This window comes from Mus pahari, chromosome 20, assembly GCF_900095145.1.
Source record: "Mus pahari chromosome 20, PAHARI_EIJ_v1.1, whole genome shotgun sequence".
Classification (NCBI taxonomy): Eukaryota; Metazoa; Chordata; class Mammalia; order Rodentia; family Muridae; genus Mus; species Mus pahari.
In genome coordinates, this window is record NC_034609.1 from 28,747,885 (window position 1) to 28,768,104 (window position 20,220).

Below are 20,220 nucleotides of genomic sequence, written 5' to 3' on the forward strand. Positions count from 1 at the left end.
TTTCTCTGTATAGCCCTGGCTATCCTGGAACTCACTCTGTAGACCAGGCTGGCCTCGAACTCAGAAATCCGCCTGCCTCTGCCTCCCAAGTGTTGGGATCAAAGGCGTGGGCCACCACCGCCTGGCAGCTATTGCTTTCAAATACCACAGATGTTGCCCTCCTGGCTGGGCTGCCTCCCCAGCCTTCATCTTACCCTCTAGTCCATTCTGGAGTGTGGAGTCCTAAGACACAGATCAAACTGTCCTCGCCTGTCTTACCTTTTCTGTTTTTTAAAAGATTTATTTATTTTATGTATGTGAGTACATTGTCCTCTCTTCAGACACAGAGGGTATCGGATCCCATTACAGATGGTTGTGAGCCACCATGTGGTTGCTGGGAATTGAACTCAGGATCTCTGGAAGAGCAGTCAGTGCTCTTCACCGCTGAGCCATCTCTCCAGGCCTGTCTTACCATTTCTTTAGGGCCCCACAGAAAGCCCAAGCTCTCTCTGCTGCCTGGCACATCTGCCACCTTGCAGTCTTGACCACATTCTTGACTTCTACCACATCCCACACACAAAACTTAATCCAGTTATGTGGAATTTCCACACCATGATACCCGTTCTAGAAAGAGTGACATGTGTTCCCATCCTATCTCTCAGGCCTGCCCTGATGCCACCGCACGGTCTCGTCTTGGTGCCCTTGTCTGGGTTTCACGCTTTCATTGAGTGATATGGCACTGAACACATGGTATCATGCTAACTGTTCTCCTTCACTGGACAATGTACTCCTTAGAGAGATGAGGTTCTATTCATCTGTGCACCCCAAGCTCTGCACCCCGAGACTAGTATGAATGAATGTGTAAGTATATACGGATGGATGGACAGATGATGGATAAGCAGGACCATGAGAAGGAGAATAGAGGAATAAGTAAGAATGGACCAAGTGAGGTGGACACCTTACCTCCCGAAGGGCATTCTGGGCTGCACAGTACCAGGCCCGACTCACAAGGGAGGCCTCTTTCTGATCTGACAGAGGCAGGAAGCTCAGGATATAAGTGAGCATCTGAGGGAGAAAGATAAGGTGTTTGAGAGCTGTTAGAGCCAGAAGGGCTTTAGAACCCTCCCCTCTGGGTCTGAGGACATCAGAGCGCTGGTTCTAGTCCATCCTGGATCTAAAGCTTGATTCATGAAGTACTGACTTCCCTTCTCCAGCCTGGAAGCATACCTCATGAGAACGGACTTATCATGAGCCACTTCTGACAACAGGTTTGTAAGACATAATAATCAAAACTCATACCCAGTTTAGTAGAAACAGCCTGAGCACTGGGGCTACACAAACCTGGTCCAAGTCCCCCCTTGGCTAGCTGACTTTCTTGAGCCTTGTTTTTCTTGTCTGTAAAATGGCCACTGTTGTGAGATTTAAATAGGTTCTTGTGGGAAGTTAGAGAACAGCGTTTTCCCACACATCTAGACCACGTTAAGTTTTCATTTAGACAGGGTTTTACTATGTAACTTAGGCTGTCCTGGAACACGCTGTGTACTAGACTGGCTTCCATGTGGCACTGCCATTCTCCTGCCTTAGCTAGAACTCTATCTCATGTGATGGGATTGTGAGCGTGAACCATGATGACTAGCTTTGGGATCTTTTCCCATCTTCTCCATTATCAGCTTAAGGTAGGAGGACAACAACTTTGGGAGAATCAACAACTCTGCCCTTCAACCGTGCTCAGTGAGTCTATAGGAGGTGAGGTTGGTGGCTCTGTCTGGAGTGAGAAAGGGGTCACTTGGGAGGCCAGGAACAACTTCCTCTTCACTGCCCTTTTCTTCTAGAATCTTCCCTCATCAAGTCCTATGACAATGTTTTCTAGGCTTTTACCACACTAACTGTCCTACTCCTGGATTTTCCATGATTCCCAATGTTAAATCTTTTGATTTTCAGTTTACTTGTATAAGAATACTCAACAATTGACTAGCTTTACATTGTCATAGTAACCAAGCATTAGTCTAGTACTGCCAATTGTCTCCAGGGTCCTCTACTCAAATAGTTCTCAACCTTAACCTCAACCAAAAGTGGTTTTGCCCTCAGCCTAACTTTACCCTTTAATGCCAACTGCACTCCCAATCCGAGGTCCCTAGTGACACTTGGACTCATGTCCTTCCATTCTCTATTCACAAAGCTGACGTTTTAGACAAGGCTAACCCAGACCGCCCAGACCCCAGCTCTACTGGATAGTTACCCAGGAGAGTAACTCCAGGCGAAACATGTGACTTCTCTCAGCTTCCGTGTCTGAAGTGCATGAAGAAGTGAAGGTATTTCAAAACTATCTAGATCAGTTCTACAGAGACTGGATGGCTGTTACTAGCATTTCTACCTTTGCAACGTCACCATATTAATAGCTCCAAATTCTATCCCCTGGTGCCAGATTCCTTTCACAGTTTCCTTCTATGTTCAGCCTTGTTAATCCATATATAGTCCAGTTTCAGTACCCCTAGTGAAAACCTTCTGGGTTCACCAATAACCTCAGTCCAGACCTCCATGCCTGGTTGGGCCTGCTGCTCCCAGAACATCCCCAGTCCATCCTCACTGCCAACACAGCATGTGGATCTCTTTCCCCGTATGCGGGGCTCTTTCTGCGAAGTCCTTCTACGGCGACTTTACTGGCCCTGCTGTATCGTCTCCTTTCTCCTCAGGTGCTAAGTACATACTCAGTGCTCACCCGGTCTCTACTGGGTTAAAGAGAGTCCTTTGCCTCTCCGTTCACCAAAGGTTTGCTCAGGGAAGGGGTGGGGGGTGGGGTAAAGGAGCTTGTTATTCAGAGGGAAATGACTAGGACCAGAGAGGAGAGACATGAGGAAGAATATGGATGGGACTGGGCTGACTAAGCCCCCATCCCTAGGGGGCTAAAAGGGAAGACTGGACTAAGAGAGTGGCTGGCCTATATCTTCTGAATGATCAACCCTGGTAAAAGGAGCCATGCTAAAGGAAAACGTGTCTTAATGGGAAGGATCATACATAATTCATTAACCTGAGAAATGCCTGCCTAGCATTAGAGGAGGTAGAGATAGGGATGGAGTGGTCACCCCCATGCAACCACCCCAAGGATTACTACTACTGGTCACCCATGGGGTTTACAGGGACGAATAGATTCCTTCTGGGGCCAAAAGGGAACAGGATGTCATTGATGGCTCTATGCTAAGGAGAGGATGTGTTCCACCACTCACAGGGGGGGGGAGGGGGGGGAAAGGGCCTGACTTCCTAGGGCAACGAGAGGGGGTTGCCAACCCTCAGGGCAAAACGGATTGAGAAGCCATTCCAAAAAAAAGGTGCAAGACACAAAGCCTGCATCTGTATCTCCTTGCCCCTGGCTAAAGGAACAAACACCCCATGGGGTTGAGTAATACAGGGGCAGCCATCACTAAGGGTCTAGAATGAGGAGCAGGCTTGTCTTCCAGTAAGGACATTGGGTATGGTCCCCAGAACTGGTAGGGCGGGAGCAGTCTACTTCCAACTGCGAGAACAGTGGGGGAGGGGCGGAGGGAATGGAACGACCATTCCAAGGGGGCCAATGGGGATAAAATTGATTACCCTTCAGGGACGGTGGAGCGGACATCTTCTAGAACTGAGGGGGAGGGAACGGCCATCTCAAGGGAAAAGGGTGGGCAGTGAGTCCGTCCTCATTGAGGGGACAGAGCAGCCATCTTCTGGGGCCAATGGGTAAAGAGGGAATGGTATCCCAACCGAAGGGGGTCGAAGTGGCCCCCAAAGAGGGCCGTTACCCAGAGTTTTCAGGTCCTGGGATCCGCCGGGCGGTTCGTTTCCGCCTGGCGGGAAGTGCCGGGCGAGCTGTCAGATAGCCTTTCCCCAAAGCTCGGGACCCCGAAGGCGGGGCCTGTCCCCGACCCAGGCCTGAAGGACCGCTCGCTTCCTCTCACCTCCAGAGGCAGCGAGTCCGCCATCGCAGCTCTGCCGTCTCCGCCCCCACGCAAGGTTTTCTGGGAAGTGTAGTCCCACCGCCTCGGGGGCGGGGCCTCGGAAGGAAATGGAATCCACTTCCGCCCAGGATCGGACGATTTCGCTCTGTACCGGAAGTGCATGGGCTGCCGATGTGGTGTCTACTGACTGCAGTTCCAGTTACTCGCCCTCGTTTCAGTGGCTGGGTAGCTGCTTCGCACCATGGCGGTAAGGGACAAGGCGGGGTCCGCACGGGCAAAGCTTTCCCGGTGTCGGGAAAGTAAAAACAGAAGGGCACGACGGCCTAAAGCACTGGGCCAGAGAGGGGCGCCATCCACTGGACTGTGCTAGAGCAAACGGGATGCGGGGAAAGCCGGGCAAGTGGCGGTGCAGGACTATACCAGAACTAGTGTTGGAGGCTAGGGCGGGCGAGGGCGGGGGTGAGGGTAGTTGCCAGTTCCAGATCTAAACTACTTCCCCAGAGGGACGCCATTAAGTTCCGCTGGAGTTTTCCCGGAGAGGACCTCAACCCAAAGCTGAACCTTACCAGGAAAGCCAAAGAAGATACTAACGTAATTTGAATTGTTTTGGAGTGAGCATTAGGCGATCATAACTGGGGTTACAGTAAAGACGGTGTCCTAACTATAGCAGGAGGATGGACTAGAGGAGTGGTCGGTGTCTCAGGGATTGCTAGGGTTGACAAAGCACGATAAGGACTTGGCTGCGGGGCAGATAAAGCTCTGCAGGTAACCAGGCTGGTACAGGGAGTGAGGAGGACAGAGGCAAAACAGCTCTGACGGCATCTCACCATCCCTCCGCAGCCCAAAGGCAAAGTGGGTACAAGAGGGAAGAAGCAGATATTTGAAGAGAACAAAGAAACTCTCAAGTTCTACCTTCGGATCATATTGGGAGCCAACGTAAGTTGCCTACCTCGTGTTTTCTCTGCCCTCTCATTCCGATCTGACGAGGAGCGCTGGCAGATGACAGCCAAGGCTCCAAAAGAGAACGCTGTAAAGAAATGAAGCCGCCAGGCAGTCACCAGCTTGTAATCCCTGCACCAGGGAGGCTCAGGCAGGAAGATGGGCGGTTTGAAGTTAGCTTTGGGCAACAAAGAAATCCTATCTCAAAAAAAAAAAAAAAAAAAAAGAAGAAGAAGAAGAAGGAAAGGAAAGGAAAGGAAAGAGGGGAAGGGGGGGATGGGTTTAATAAGTGAAGCCGGCCATAGTGGTATATAACTGTATTTCTAGCTATTTGGAAGACTGAGGTTAGAGTGTTCAGTGGTCAAGACAGAAGTCTCATTCAAGAGAATGAGAGCAGGTGTAGCTCCATGGCGGAGCCCTTGGCTAGGCTCTGCCAGCATCACCAGCAAACACTGCCCCCCAAAGTACCCAGGGACTGAGTGGTCAGAGCACTTGTCGCTCTTACAGAGGACCTCGGTTCCATTCCCGGCACCCACATGGTGACTCGCAACCTTCTCATTGAGTGGATCCAGTGCCCGCTTGTGACCTCTGTGGTACCAGGCACAGGGTGGGACACGTGGTGCGCATAGATACATTGCAGGCAAAAACACTCATACACATAAAATGTATTTTAAACCATTAAAAAAAAAAAAAGTAGCCAGGCACAGAAGAAATACGAGCTAGATGTAGAAGGAAAAGCATGAAGAAATGAAGGGGAAACAAAGCAAAACAATAAAAAAAGAAATAAAAGTCCCAGCTGAGTTTAGTTATGCTGAGGCCATACCAAGCTTATACATGTTATACTAAGGCTTCTCTTCCTGGACTGATAGGAGTTTAAGAGCTGTCTGACTCAGAAAGCAGAGGTCTTCCACCACCAGATTTCTTCCTCCTAGTCTGGCCCAATTCTCAGTCAGAGTTGAGGAAAGCCCATAATTTGGGGGTTTGGGGGGCTGGCCTTCAGCCCCAGCCTGATTGTGTGTGTGTGCTTGCAGGCCATCTACTGCCTTGTGACCTTGGTCTTCTTCTATTCCTCTGCCTCATTCTGGGCCTGGGTAAGTATCCTGGGAAAGGAGTGCGCACGAAGTGTATCAGTGGCCAGCCCGTGACATTCTCACTCTTGTCCTACAGATGGCCCTGGGCTTTAGCTTGGCTGTGTACGGGGCCAGCTACCACTCTATGAGCTCGATGGCCCGGGCATCCTTCTCAGAGGATGGGTCCTTGATGGATGGTGGCATGGACCTCAACATGGAGCAGGGCATGGCAGAGTGAGTGTCCCCCACCGCCAGCTCAGGTGAGCGGCCCCAGGGCTGGGGCGCTGGGGCCCACACAGCCCAAGACTAACAACTAAACAGTACGGAAGGGGTAGGCCTTAGGGCCGACGTACCATCCTTGGCAGCCGTCCCTTTATCCGCAGGCACCTTAAGGATGTGATCCTACTGACAGCCATTGTTCAGGTGCTCAGCTGCTTCTCCCTCTACATCTGGTCCTTCTGGCTTCTGGTATGTGGGCTGGAGGACTGGGCCTCCCCACTGCTCGCCAGTCTTTGTGAGTGGCCTCACGTGGTCTTCTCTCTCCTAGGCTCCAGGCCGGGCCCTTTACCTCTTGTGGGTAAATGTGCTGGGCCCCTGGTTCACAGCAGACAGTGGAGCCCCGGCCCCAGAGCTCAATGAGAAACGACAACGCCGACAGGAGCGGCGGCAGATGAAAAGGTTATAGCATCCTTAACTGTGGCCATTGGCTGCTGGGCGCTGGTTGGCTCTGTTAACGCTGCGTGGCCCCATGCCTGGAGCAGTGAGGGCCTGGTATAAGGGCCAAAAGCAGCCTGGATTATAGGGTCACTAAATAAATAGTTTCAAATGTGGCTAACGGCTGTGTGGGTGATGATGCACAAAGCAGGAAGAATTTTAGTCTCAGGATGCTCCTGTCTTGGCTCAGCTAGGCAGAGATCTTAAAAGAAGAGAAAGGCTCTTGGATTAGCTAAGTAAACTTTATTTTGTTCCAAATAAGGAACTCACACATGCAAAATACATGTACATGTATGTGTACACACACAGACACACACACATACACACACACCTAATACTGTTCACAATACTGGTTTCTGGGTATAAGCTTCCAAAACCAGGTTTCTGCTTCGGGCCTTCTCCGCGCTCCGCCTCTCATGCTATCGCTGTGTCCAGGTGTGGTAGCACCTCACACCTCTAGGCCAGGAGCTTTGCTTAGTCCCAGTGCCTGCACCAGGTCGTCTCCAAGTCCACTCTTCAATGTCCGTCTCACTGCAGGGACAGAGCAGGATTACAGGGGGCGGGAGAGGAGGTAGGGGTAGATACGGGAAACAGTCAGTGGGTTTGTAAGGGGATGCTCACAGGACTTTCGGTTGCCACGAGAGCGCTTCCTCTCCCGAGCAGCTAAGGCTCTAGGACTGCTCTTGGTAACTGACTGCACCAGCAGGTCCATTATCTCATCTGACGTGTCAGTAGGTAAGCCGGAGGCTGCAGTCTCCTCGGGGGATGCAGCGGAGGGCCCCACTGCTGTGTGTGAGACAGGGGAACTGCTCTGGACCATACCTAAGGGAGACAGCAGAGGGAAATCAGGCGAAGGTGGCTTTAGAACACATTCCCCTAGCAGCAGCAGTGAGCCAGCCCTACCTCTGCTGCGTCGGCTGTGTGTGGCGTCTTCTGGCCTGCTGGTAAGCAGGCTCTTCATGCTGGCATGATTGTCAGCATCACCCCGACCTGGTCCGCTGCCCACAGCCACTGGGACAGACAGGTTATTGGGGGCCTCCCCAGCCACACCCGAGAACTTCTCTGTCTAGACAGGGAAAGAAGGGTGGTTAAGAGCAAGGGGAAGGAACCATGAAGTGGCAGGCAAGCCCTGGAAGGGGGTAGGCACTTACCTCAGTAATCATGCGACCACGGGTCTTGTTGCGCTCACGGTATGTAGCCCTCTTCTGCTGCTGCTGCAGTACCCGTTCCCGACAAGTCCGATACTCAAGGGCAAACTCTCTCAGCGTGTGGCAGAACTGCATGATGCGTACGTCCCTCGCTGCCTGTGGGGTGTAGCCCAGGTAGAGCAGGAAGGCATGGAACCTAGGCAGGTTGGAAGGAGGATCATGAGTCTTCCTGGTGTTTAAGGGGGATGGTGGTGGCAACCCTACCTCCCTCTGGCTCCTGGCCCCACCTGTTGCACACTCGACGATGCACTACTCTTAACATGGCTACCCGGCGGGTACACTGGGCCAGGAAGTGGGTGAGGCGAGCACGCAGAGCTGGGGAGAGCTCGTGCTTTGCCAAGCTCCGGAGGCTGTCCTCGGCAGACCGGCTCCGGCACTCCAGCTGCCCTAGGTTCTCAGTCAGCTGCTCAAAGTCCACCTGAAAAGCAAGAGGGTACATATGTCACTGCTTGAGGCCCAAATGTCTCATGTTAGCACTGCCATGGCTGCCCTGTGACTATAAGAGGCCATGTCTCAGCTGTGCCTAGGTCCAGGCTGGATAGTTTGGGTGACAGTGTTTGTTCAGTGTATGCCTAGGCAACTTAGATCCTGTCTCAGAAAGCAAAATGTGGGCAGTGGTATAGCTCAGTGGTATAGAACGTACCCTGGATTGAGGCCCCGCATCACCAAACAACCCAAAAACTGTATAGTTTAGTACAAGAGACATACCAGTCCAATTGCTTCAAGCAAACCCAGAAAAGGTTGCTTGGAAGAAGCGGCAACTAAATAGGCCTGAAGAACTGAATGCCTGTGGTTAAGCCATTAAAGCCCACTGGCAGAGGATACAGCTCACATACCCACATCCTGAGGAAGCTGTGGTGCATCAGCCCAATGATAGGAGGAGAAGGGGTCACCCCAAGAAGCAATGCCCTGTTGTATTTCAGCCAGTCTTAGTGGACTCGCTGGCTGGTACTAACCTTGGCACAGCGGGTGAGGGCAGGAATTTCTGAGTAGAGATCAGAGGAATCGGGTCGGGTCTGGAGCACCAGGGAGCAGAGATGATAGAGCAGTGACTGCCGGCGCACGGTGTCCTTCACTTCCGACACCTTCTCCAGGTAGCTCAGCTCAAAGCCACTGCTCTAAAAGGACCCTGTCTCAGTCTGGTTCTAGCTGGATCCAGAGCCTGGACCTCCAGTCCCCAAGTGCTCTCTCACTTACCTGGGAACCATTGAGGAAGTTGCCCACAGCCAAAAGGGTAGCCAGGATGCAGCGGAAGGTGGCATTGTGCACCAGCTGTTCCATGCCCACTTTCAGATCAAACAGTGGCTCTGCAATTTCCTGGTGTGAGAGATGAGGAGCCATCAGGCCACATGGTTATCACTCACCTGTTCATACCACCCCATCCCACTCCATGACCCAGGTACCCGCTCCATGCTTTCATAGTCCAGCTTGAAAGCCCAGAGTTGTAGGCGTGCAGCCAGGCCTCCAATGGAAGCAAGAGTCATCAGAAAATTCTCAGCTGGGCCGAGGGGTACATCGGGGTTGGCCAGCTGGGCTTCCTCGATCTTCTGCCGTTCTTCCTCCGTGGGCATCATGGTCAGCAGTTTCTGAAGATGCAGCCACCACCCCACAGAGGCCTTCAGTACTGACCTGAGGCCTAAGACATTGTCTTCTTACCCCGCCCTAGGCCTTCTAGGGGAGCCCCAGGTTTGGGAAAGTGCTCTACAGAAATGGCAGGCCTGTGCCCACCACTGGAAGGACTGGAAGCTCTACTGACCAAAGGGAAGAGCCAGCATTTCCCTCCTTATCCTTAGAGTAGTCCCACCTCAATGCCATCCTTGCTGACAGCAAACTCATCGAAGTTGAGCAGGGCAGCCTTGATGACATGCACAGGTGGCAGAGTGGTCAGGCCAATGTTGATGGCATTGCTGCGCTTGGGGTCCAGCACTACGGTCATCGTCCGGCGGCCTTCACCAGCCTTCTGCAAGGTTGGGAGAATGGCATTTTAAGAAGGGGAAGAGGGGCTGGAGAGATGGCTCAGAGGTTAAGACTGCTCTTCCAGAGGTCCCGAGTTCAATTCCCAGCCACCACATGGTAGATACAACCATCTGGAATGGGATCTGATGCCCTCTTCTGGTGTGTCTGATACATAAAATTAATAACTAAATCTTTACAAAAGGGGTGGAGGGAACTAGCAGGGGTTAGCACCTTAAGCCTGCATGGCGGCACACACCTTTAACTCCAGCACTCAGGAGGACCTGTGAGTCTGAGGCCAGCCTGGTCTAAAGAGCTAATTCCAGACAGACAAGGCCACACAAAGAAACCTTGTCAGGGGGAAGAGGGCACTTAAGTTCTCTGGATGGCCTAATGAACCCATGACTGGAGATAAGAGATGTACAGCCTGGGGATGGACTAGTATTTCTAATGAGGGTTCTACTCACTCAGAGCCTTAAATGAGTTTCCTTTCCTTGCCATTTGCCCATGTGGGGAAGGAGGCATCAGCTCTAATGGCTCAGCCCCCTCAACTCCCAGTTCCTGCCCACCAAGCCCATTTACCTTGGTGGGCAGCACATCCTTGGCTCTGGACTCAAACAGGTGTTCCAGGCGGGCAGTGTCCACCGAGACGGGTTCCAGAGAGGCCCACAGGGTAGGACAAGGCCCAAAGCGGCTTCTAGAGCCCCCAGGGCCCCCAGGCAGCTTTAGTTCCCGCCAGAAAAGTTTTACTGTCTTCCTTTTGGTGGGGTGCCTTGGGCCGTCAAGTGCTGAGTGGTTAAAAGGAACAGCCAGGGGTGGAGGTGGTGGGCAGGAGTCTATGATGGGTGGAGGAGGTGGGGGCGGAGGTGGGGGGCAAGAGCTTGTGGCAGGTGATAGAGGTGACAGGAAGGGAGATGCTTTTCCGGCCTCTACAGAGTCCACATTCAGTGTGTCCTGGTCTTCATCCTCCCCTAGATCTGAGAAGTCCAAATCCCCAATGCAGAGCTTGGGGACACGGGTGGGAGGCTCCTGGATAGGCTCAGCCTTAGGGCTCGGTGGTGACACTGGCTTCTTGGGCTCTGGCTCATGACTCCGCTGGGTACGCAGCAGGATTCGGGGAACAGGGCTCTGGGGTGTCCTGGGTACAGAGGCTGGCTCTGGGGAGTCCCACAGTTCCCTGGTGCCTAGGAAAAGGTGAGTGACTGTCAGCCGCATGCCCTCTGTGGGGCACTAAAGCACCATGACCATGACCGTGAGGTTGGTAGAATGGCTCAGCAGTTAAGACCCTGAGTTCAGCTCCCAGTACTAATCCTGGGTGGTTATAACCAAGCACCCAGAACTCCAGTCTCCGAGCGCCAAGGCCCCTTCCCCATGGCTGCACAAATGAAAGGAGGTTTGGTGGTTTGTTTTCAGTATCTCTTAAAAAAAATTTTATGTGCCGGCTGGTGGTGGCACACACCTTTAGTCTGCTGGGGGGGGGGGGGCAGAGGCAGGCAGATCTCTATGAGTTCGAGGCCAGCCTTGTTTATAGAGCAAGTTCCAGGACAGCAAAGGCTACACAGAGAAATCTTATCTCAAAAAACAAACTAATTTTATGTATATGAGTGTTTTGCCTTTATGTATGTCTGTGAACTGGTGCATGCCTGGTACCCATAGAGGTAATAAGCTATAAAATTTTACAAGGGGGGGGTAGCTACGAGTTTGAAAGAACCAGATGAGGGATACATAGGAGAGGGTGAAAGGAGAAAAGAGAAGGAGAAATGATATAATTATATTTTAGTAAAAATTATTAAATTATTAATTATCAACTGGTGGTGGCTATAAACACCTTTAATCTCTGCCCTTGGGAGGCAGAGGCAGGCAGGTCTCTGATCTGGAGGCCAGCCTGGTCTACAGAGTGAAGGCCAGGACAGCCAGGGCTACACAGAGAAACCCACTCTTGAAAAACAGAAACAATTATTAAGAAGGCAGCATGGGATTTCCCCAAACTAGAGTCATTAGGTCATTGTGAACGTCCATGTCAGTGTTGGGAACCCAATGCAGGTCCTCTCTCAGCTGCCGACCGAGCCCTCCCTCCTGTCCCCAGGGTTGGTTGGTTTAGCGGCTGGATTCTTCCTGAGCATCACCCACCTGATGAGCCATCAGTGTCATCCACCGTGGCTCCAGCCAGTGTCTCCGCTCGGCCTTGGGCCAGAGCAGCCTGCTTCTCCGTCTCTGCTGCTGCCACATTCTCCAGGAACCGGGCTCTAAAGAGAGGGGCATGTCAGCGGTGGTGTCTGACCCAAGTCCAGCCTTGGGTGGCACACATGCCTTGCTGAGCCACTGGGTACTGCCCTCAGTTGCAAGCACACACAGGCATGTGGAACAACCCATGCACTAGGTACACCCCTGCCAACACGCCAACCCACATCCCAGGAGTTACAGCCAACTCAGTGTTCTTGGTCAAAGTACAGAAGTTCTACTTGACATCTAACTTGAAACCCTGTTGGAATCTATGTTCATTCTCCCGATTCTAGATAAGATCCTTAGAGTTAGGGAAGGAGATCGCTGCCCCAACAGACACACAACAGACTTCCTACAGGCCTGTCTGCTTTTGGGAGTTACAGTGGAGAAAGGGCCCTGTTAACAGTGTGCACTCAATTTGTGGTGAAATGTGAATGCCACCTATTGCTGTCTTCCCTTCCTTTCCTCTCTTCTCTTCAACCTCCTCTTTTTTTTTTTTTTTTTTTGGTTTTTTGAGACAGGGTTTCTCTGTGTAGCCCTGGCTGTCCTGGAACTCACTTTGTAGACCAGGCTGGCCTCCAACTCAGAAATCTGCCGGCCCCTGCCTCTTGATGCTCCTTGTCTCCACCCCCAAGTGCTAGAATTACAAGGCGTATGCCCCCAGCATACCTGTTAGTTTACTTCCTGACTTTCCTTCAGCTTGAAGTTCCTGTACACACACACACCTCACTGTAAATACCTCTCCAAATTCATCCACAGGCTCTCTGTCCACATCCACATCTCTGGTCTAAGCTACTCAGCTATTTCTGTTGAAACTTAGGGCCCACAAAGATCCCAGGAAACTGTGCCCACTGGTTAAGCCTTTGGGTTACTAAGGAAGCGTTAAGTCTAGAAGAATGAGTTCTGGAGAACCCTCCTGCTGCTAGGGAAGCAAGGCTGAAGCCCTGAGCACACGGCAGGCCTGGCAGACTGGCCTCTGTACTTACTCTAGCCTGGCCTGCCCAGGAAGGGACTGGGGGACAGGTGGACTCTCAGGGGAGCTGGGTAGGGGGATAGAGGAAGACGTGGTAACTATGGTGCCAGCTCGATTCCAAGGCCCGCTTGTTGTACCCGTACAGAGCTGGACGGGAGTGTCATAGTGCCTTGCCATCCATAGTGGTAAGGAGAGAGGGCTAGGGGTGGTGGGACGTGGGGGAAACAGACCGGAAGCTGGATAGGGTGCAGGGATCACAAAGACAGCGCACAAAAGGAGAGACAGAACCGGAAGGAAGAGAGTGAAGAGGGAGACATGACAAGAGGCCAAGGCAGGTGAGGTGGAACACTGGAAAGAAAGAAAGAGAAGCCACGGGAGGAGGAGGCCCCATCAGGGCCAGTCCTCACCCTCCAGCAGTCACTTACCAAACGGGAGCAGTTTGGTGAAGTCTGAAAAGAGAGAGAGAGAGAGCAAGGCGTTTTGGGCAGAGGAGGCTGAGAGCCCGTGGAGGTGCGCAGAGCAGAGGGACAGCGGGACAGGACTTGGGGATGGGGCTTGGCCTCCCCACTTACTTGTAGACGCTTCTCTCACAGGAACTGTCCACTGAGGGCCCCACGGAAATGGTAGGAAAGAGGTTCACTGAGGTTCGAAGACCAGAGGCTGGGCTGGCAGGGCAGAAGGCTGGACTTGTAGGCGTGGCGGAGCCAGTGGAGGGGGTGGAGCCTACCGGTGAGGCGGAGCCTGTAGAGCTAGAGGCGAGGCCTGTTAACACCGGGCACCACGCCTGGCAGATTTCCCCCTTCACACAGACCCAGGCATGTACTTACCCAGATTCTGGGGTACGCACAGGGCAGCCTCCACCTTCTAGTGATCTTCGGCTCCTTTTGCCCTCCTCCGAGGATGGCTTCCGCCGCTCTCGTCGGCCACCTGCAGCAGCTGCGGCTGCAGCCTCTTCCATATCTCCATCCTCTAAGCGAAGGGCGCTCTATGGGAGGTGGTCAGGATGTGTGAGCGAGCAGCTGAGGCCCAATAAATGGGATAGGTACTTGGGAGCTGCACCCCTCCCCCGGCACACCTCATAGAGCGTTAGCTGGGTTCGCAGGTCAACATCAGTGCCAGCGGTGCCCAAGAAACGCTGGACCAGCGCTTCCATGCCCTGCTGCTCCAGAGCATCTGTCACATCATAGAAGGAGTCCTGGTCCGGGAGTGCTGCCAGCGTCTGGAAGGTGGATGCAGGAAGCCAAGGCTGAGGTTGATGTGGGGGATCGCGATCCAAGGGTTCACAGTTGGCACCTAGTCTCGGTTCCATACCTTGTTAATGAGAGTGACAGTGTACACCAACAGCTCTGCATCAGCTCCATTCTTCTCCTCCAGGATGGACACCAAGTTGGCCCAGGGAAGAGTACCTGCCGCACAGAAAGGGGAGGAGTAACCACGGGAGCGGGAGCGGTAGGAGAGAGAGCTGAGCGAAAGAGAGGCTCTGACCGGTGGCGTTGGCTACAGCGTTGACTGCCTGGATGAACAGCGGCGCATTGTTCTCGGAATACTCCACGAACACCAGCAGCAGCTTCAGGGCTGTCTTTACCACCAAGCGGGACTGGGGGAGAAGCCAATCCACATGAGTGGGGCTTGGACCAGACTGTTAGTTCCTGGAGGGGGGGGGGAAGGGCTCCTGGGGCTGGATCCGAAGACCTGGAGTTGCAGCTTAGTTTTCTAGGGACCTCAGGCTTACTCCAACTTCTTTGCAGAAGAGGAAACTGAGGCTCAGCGGGACCCAAAGGGAAAAGGGTACATATGTTTGGGTAAAACCACTTACCAGGCTAGCACACAGGGTATACAGCCACTGCACGGTCTCGCTGTGGGCCACCACCCCCAGCATCCCGTCCACAAACAGCATCAGCTGGCCCAGGGCTAGAGACACAGAAAATGGGAAGAGGTCAGTGGGGGTTGGGGGGGGGTGGGCATGGGAACAAAGACCAAGGGGGAAAGAATGGTGCTGACCTCGAAGGATGTAGCTCTGGTAGTTGTGGTCTGCAGCAGCACCCACCCGGATCAGGCAACTCAGACCCTCTGAGTGCACGAATTCGGGCACCAGGTCCTTGTCTTCCTGCGGGCACCATGGGCAAGTTTAAGGGGGACTGGGCGGGACTCCAACCCTCAGCCCACGTCTGGATCTTACCTGGAATATCTGCTTTAATGAGAAGAGAGATCGGCGGAGCTCAGGGCCACTGGAGCCGTACAGCTTCTCTGCAAGGGATAAGTGAGGGCACACAGACAGCGTCTTCTTCCACTAGCCTAACCAAAGCTTCTAGTATTCTCAAGCCTGCCTTCTACTCTGACTCTGGACACCCTCCTCTGTCACCATGACTGCAGTCCAGCTATGGCATCGATCCTGACCCAGAAGGAAAGGACGAGAAAGGGAGAGAGGAGGACACACCAGATCTCCAACCCAGCACAGGCCCAAAAGAAGCTAGGCCCACTAGGTTGTGTGAGAAAGGAAGGGGACAAGACGGCAGGAGATGCCACACACTTACCCAAGATAGCATTGACCCTCACGGAGAGCTGGGTCCGCAGAATCAACGTGGGCTTCCGCCCTTTGCTAAAAGCAAGTAGCTGTGTTAGTGGCTCCCGGCGGATTCTGCGGAGTCCCCACCCTCAAAGCAGAGACATCTAAAGACATCTACAAGTGAACCCTGGCCCGCTCCTTCCCTCCCAACTACTAATCTGGGGTCCAAGGGTTAGCCGAACAGGAGACTTTTTATAAACACAGGTACTGAGGTATGAGAGTACCCCCTTTTCCACATAATTGTGGGTACCAGCCCCCAGCATTGTTCTCTGCACTGGCCTACAGCCCAGGCTGGACATAGAGTATCTCAGCTGCTGATACCTGAGCTGGGCCCTGGTGGGGCCCGGGTTGGAGGCTCTGGCCAGACAGACCTCCTCAAATGGGAAGGGCTCCCTGGCCTCCCTCACCCTTTCAACTCTGACCTGATCTCTTCATAGAAACCCTCCAGCATCTCCCGCTGTTCTTCTAGGGACAGCTCTGGGTCCAGGTAGTATCCGGAGGGAGACGCTTGCAGTGCACAGTCCTCCAGCTGGAACAAAGGGACACAGCTATCAGGGCTGGTGCTCAGCTCAGATTTTTGCCGTCTGTTTTGTTTCTGTGCTATTAGGAATCAAGCCCACAGGTTAAATCATCGAGCTACAGCCCTGGGAGGTTTTTTTTTGGGGGTGGGGTGGGGGTTGGTTGGTTGGTTGGCTTTTGCTTTTTATTTTTGCATTAACAAACCACAAATAAGGAAGAGGCATGAAGGAGGAGAGCAGGAAATTGCTGCCTTCAAGGAAGTTCACAGCCTCCGGGGTGATAAGCTTCGGCCACAAAAGCATTCAAACTCAGAGAGGACGAGTTCGCAGTTTATGGAGGTGCAGAGCCAGCTGGGAATTCCTGTCAGGAACCGGGTTCAGACTCCCTCCTCCCTCCAGGTCCCAGGGGCTTCTTGTCCACTTTTTGTCCTTTCCCCAAGTTAGCTACAGTTACAACCATTCTAGGTGAACTTCAAGTGAGCTACAGAGTTTTGAGTCTGATGCCATCAGACCTACATGGGAAGACACCGGCCCCATCACTGGTTCGTTTCTCGTGTTTTACTCCTGTAATCCTGACTCACTCTTGGGCCTTTAAAAAAATGACCGTAAGTGCTAGTGAGATGGTTCAGTGAATAAAAGCACTGGCTGCTCTATCAGAGGATCTAGGTTCAGGTCCCAGCACCCACATGACAGCTTACAATAGTCGGTCACTCCATCTCAGGGGATCTGACACCTTCTGGCCTCCACAGGCACTAGGCCCACAGGTGGTACACAGTCAAACAGAAAGGCCAAGACTCCTACTCATTCAAAATAAAATAAAAATTTTTTTTCTTTTTTTGTTTGTCTATCGAGAGAAGGTTTCTCTCTATATCCTTGGTTGTCATGAAAATCGCTCTGTGGAGCAGGCTGACCTCGAATTCACAGAGGTCTGCCTGCCTCTGCCTCCCAAGTGCTGGGATTAAAGGCAGCTACCACTGCCTAGCCAAAAAAAAAAAAAAAAAAAAAAAAAAAAGAATCTTAAAAAGAAAAGAGAATCTTTATAGAGAAGGTTGCCTCTCTCTCCTTGACACTTCCCCCGCTAGCACAGGGCTGATATGCAGAGCTAATCAAAATCTGTGTGCCCGCCTACAATCTTGAGTAACTGTTCCTGAGGTGCTATGTCAGGGCGAGAATGCCTCTGGGAAGAAAGGGGAATCTTCTGGTAGCTGTCTTACTGGGCAAGTCACCTCTATTATTTTTCCTGTGACGTGCTCAGCTCTGCCGGGCTTTGAACCTCACCCAAGGGCTTTCAGCTCTTCTTGGTCCCTGGGTGGGTGGAGGGGCTGGGGACCAGTACAGCTCTTATCCCTTCTTCTGCCTCTGGTTAGCTCAGAGCCTGAACTTTCTCCTTCCTGACAGTTTAGCCTGTGGGGCTCTTAGGTGACCCACCCACCCCCACCCCACCCCACCCCACCCCCTTGCCTGGGACAAGGGACACAGGACGAACACTCCCGCCTGTTCTCTGTCCCACTTCCTGCCTGGCTGCCTGCCCTTCCTTGGGTGCCTTGGGCAGGCCTGGCCTCTCTTTCCTTCCAGGGAGCAGAGTCATCTCCTGGGTCTACTAGGGAATAGGTCTGAGAGAAGGCAGCTTATGTTGTCAGTCTAGCTCTCAACTGACGGCAGCCAATATTCCTCCGCAATATCTCTTCCTACACGGACTGCTCCCGAAACCACCCCATTCAAGCCCAGCTACAAGGCCCCGGCAGTACTGGTTAAACTACAGGACCTGGGGACTTTATACCTCTCCCAAGGATTGCCTCCAAATCATACACAGACTAGCTCATTCAACGGAACTTCCATGAACCAGAAACTGGTTTTAGGTCTGCAGGACACAGCAGGACACAGCAGGAAACACCTCTGCTGACTTTTCCTTCCAGCTCGGCCAGGGAGACAAGTCAGCCTTGACTCAGAAGAGACTCACTAATTAATAAAGGTGGATTCACAACTTCCATGAGTTCTAAGAGGAGGTATCAAACTGCTATAAATGCCTGACAACTTGGGAATACCCAGATGTGTGGCTAGGAAGGGCTGAGCACAGGCCAAAGTAGCCCATCTGAAGATGTTAGGCCCACCATTCAGTTCTTCCATCCTCCATGGAACATGCATCACCTTAGGTAAGCTGAGAATGAGTCTCTCCCTCCAAGATGAGATCTGGGCCAAGGGTCCAGCCCTGAAGGCTAAGTGGCCACCACTCCAGCATCCTCGGCTAAACAAGTTTTAAGCTTTCGTCCTGGATGCAGATGTAAGCTCTCCAAACCTTTTACCCATCCATCCCGCCAAGGGTCCGTTATAGGGAAAGATCTAGAGAGAGCATGCATCCTGGTACCGTCACGTCAGTTCACGTCAGTTTCTGCTCTCAGCTATTTGACCTGAGTGGAAATCGGAGGTCGGGCGCCAGGCCCAGGCCCAGAGCAAGGACAGACTTCCTGCCAGCAAGATGGGACTTATCCTTCACACCACCCTCTGGCTCCTTCCTGGGATGGCCATTCTGAGAGGCAAACCTCTGGGACTCTTTTCTCACACCCTGGGGGTCAGCTGGGCTTGAGCAAGACCTAGTTTCCAATGACATTGCTCTAGGCTGGCACAATAATGGGCCTCTATCTCCAACCCCGGCTCTTGTCTTCCTCACATCTGGCCTCCATCTTCGGGTACTCCCTCCCTCATTTTTCCCAGGCTCCCCTCACTTTGGCCACCAGCCATGAATCTCCTTACTTCCCCAGCTTAGGCTTTTCTGGCAGCCCAAACCCATGTGGACCTGGGTCCTTTGCAGGAGTAGTAAAGGCTCTTAACTGCAGAGCAACCGCTCAAGCCTGTCTTTTGTTTTTTTGTTCATTTGGTTTGGTGTTTTGAGACAAGGTCACACTATGTAGCACTCACTGTCCTGAAATTCATGTCATAGACTAGGCTAGCCTTGAATTCTTTGTGCTGGGATTAAAAGCATGCAGCACTATTCCTGGCTCCTCTGTTTTTAATAAATAAACAAACAAATAAATAAGTAAACAAATGAATTTTTTACGGGGGTGGGAGCCAAACAGCCTTTTTCATGCTAGACAAGTACTATATCACTAGGCAAAATCCTTACTTTATTATCTACTCCTTACTTTAAAAAAAAAAAATTAAAACAACAATATGAACTAACCAGTAACCCCAGAGCTCCCTGGGACTAAACCACCAATCGAAGAAAACACACGGAGGCACTCGTGTCTCTAGGTACATATATAGCAGAGGATGGCCTAGTCAGTCATCAATGGGAGGAGAGGCCCTTGGTCCTGTGAAGGTTCTATGCCCCAGTATAGGGGAATGCCAGGGCCAGGAATGGGAGTGGGTGGGTTGGGGAGCAGGGGGAAGGGGGAGATGATAGGGTATTTTCAGAGGGGAAACTGGAAAAGGGGGATAACATTTGAAATGTAAATAAAGAAAATATCTAATAAAGAATTATTTATTGTCAGGAGTGGTGGTGCACTCCTTCAATCCCTTCACTTGCGAAGCAAAGGAAGCAGGCCAGTCTCTGAGTTCGAAGCCAGCCTGGTCTACACAGGCAGAGGTATTACACAGAGAAACTCTGTCTCAAAAACAAAACAGATCTCTAAAAAACAAACAAAAAATTTATTTACTTACTCCTGTGTATATGAGTATTGTGTGCACACCAAGCTGCTCATGGAGGACAGAGGAGCAGACCTCTCCTTTTCTACGTCGGCACAGGTGGGGCACCCTTGCCCGGAGCCAGACCACTAGCCCCCTGTTTTTGCTCTCAGTGTAATCACTTAAGAAAGAATAGACAGGGCAGGGAACAAGGGGATAGAGGGGAGGGTAGTGCTGAAGGACTCTTGTGATTGGACCACAGAATACAGGACCCTTTGCTCTAAATGACAAACTTCCCTGTTATCTGAGTCTCTAGCTACCCCGTGATCACTTAGATAAGCTGACAAGGATGTACCTTAGGCAAAGAAACCTGCCTTTGTTATTCACCTCTTCAGTTCTAGATAACAGATTGGTCTAGAGCTTGCTACATAGTTAAGGCTGAGTCCTGATCTTCCTGCCTCCACCTCCCAAGTGTTGGTTTGGTGTTATAGGCCACACACACACACACACACACACACAAA

The 20,220-nt window shown here is 52.1% G+C and overlaps 3 protein-coding genes across 4 annotated transcripts in view; 1 reads left to right on the forward strand and 2 right to left on the reverse strand.

Annotated features, from left to right (window-relative positions):
• LOC110337726 (leucine-rich repeat-containing protein 29) overlaps positions 1-3,955 on the reverse strand; it is a 14,902-nt gene extending 10,947 nt beyond the window's left edge. For both annotated transcript variants that reach the window (XM_029532690.1, XM_029532689.1), the window contains exons 1-2: positions 3,915-3,955; positions 943-1,044 (exon numbers count right to left, since the gene is read on the reverse strand). Coding sequence is in view for 1 of the 2 variants with exons in the window: in XM_029532689.1 (XP_029388549.1) it covers positions 943-1,044; positions 3,915-3,938 (126 nt within the window). In the remaining variant the exon portion in view is untranslated. The remainder of the gene's footprint in view (positions 1-942; positions 1,045-3,914) is intronic.
• A 97-nt stretch (positions 3,956-4,052) lies between these two features.
• On the forward strand, positions 4,053-6,758 carry Tmem208 (transmembrane protein 208). Its single transcript, XM_021220073.2, has 6 exons — positions 4,053-4,161; positions 4,755-4,850; positions 5,885-5,944; positions 6,021-6,157; positions 6,307-6,391; positions 6,471-6,758. Exons 1-6 carry the CDS (start codon positions 4,156-4,158, stop codon positions 6,606-6,608), a joined length of 522 nt encoding a protein of 173 aa, XP_021075732.1. The 5' UTR covers positions 4,053-4,155; the 3' UTR covers positions 6,609-6,758.
• A 126-nt stretch (positions 6,759-6,884) lies between these two features.
• Positions 6,885-20,220, reverse strand: part of Fhod1 (formin homology 2 domain containing 1) — an 18,015-nt gene continuing 4,679 nt past the window's right edge. The window contains exons 2-22 of the mRNA XM_021220072.2: positions 15,983-16,089; positions 15,529-15,593; positions 15,174-15,241; positions 14,996-15,101; positions 14,811-14,905; positions 14,480-14,591; positions 14,306-14,400; positions 14,070-14,213; positions 13,822-13,979; positions 13,567-13,743; positions 11,929-12,044; positions 10,381-10,982; positions 9,650-9,805; positions 9,249-9,431; positions 9,043-9,162; positions 8,802-8,963; positions 8,073-8,263; positions 7,789-7,981; positions 7,541-7,703; positions 7,259-7,459; positions 6,885-7,168 (exon numbers count right to left, since the gene is read on the reverse strand). Coding sequence (XP_021075731.1) covers positions 7,086-7,168; positions 7,259-7,459; positions 7,541-7,703; positions 7,789-7,981; positions 8,073-8,263; positions 8,802-8,963; positions 9,043-9,162; positions 9,249-9,431; positions 9,650-9,805; positions 10,381-10,982; positions 11,929-12,044; positions 13,567-13,743; positions 13,822-13,979; positions 14,070-14,213; positions 14,306-14,400; positions 14,480-14,591; positions 14,811-14,905; positions 14,996-15,101; positions 15,174-15,241; positions 15,529-15,593; positions 15,983-16,089 — 3,297 coding nt within the window. The 3' untranslated portion in view covers positions 6,885-7,085. The remainder of the gene's footprint in view (positions 7,169-7,258; positions 7,460-7,540; positions 7,704-7,788; positions 7,982-8,072; positions 8,264-8,801; positions 8,964-9,042; positions 9,163-9,248; positions 9,432-9,649; positions 9,806-10,380; positions 10,983-11,928; positions 12,045-13,566; positions 13,744-13,821; positions 13,980-14,069; positions 14,214-14,305; positions 14,401-14,479; positions 14,592-14,810; positions 14,906-14,995; positions 15,102-15,173; positions 15,242-15,528; positions 15,594-15,982; positions 16,090-20,220) is intronic.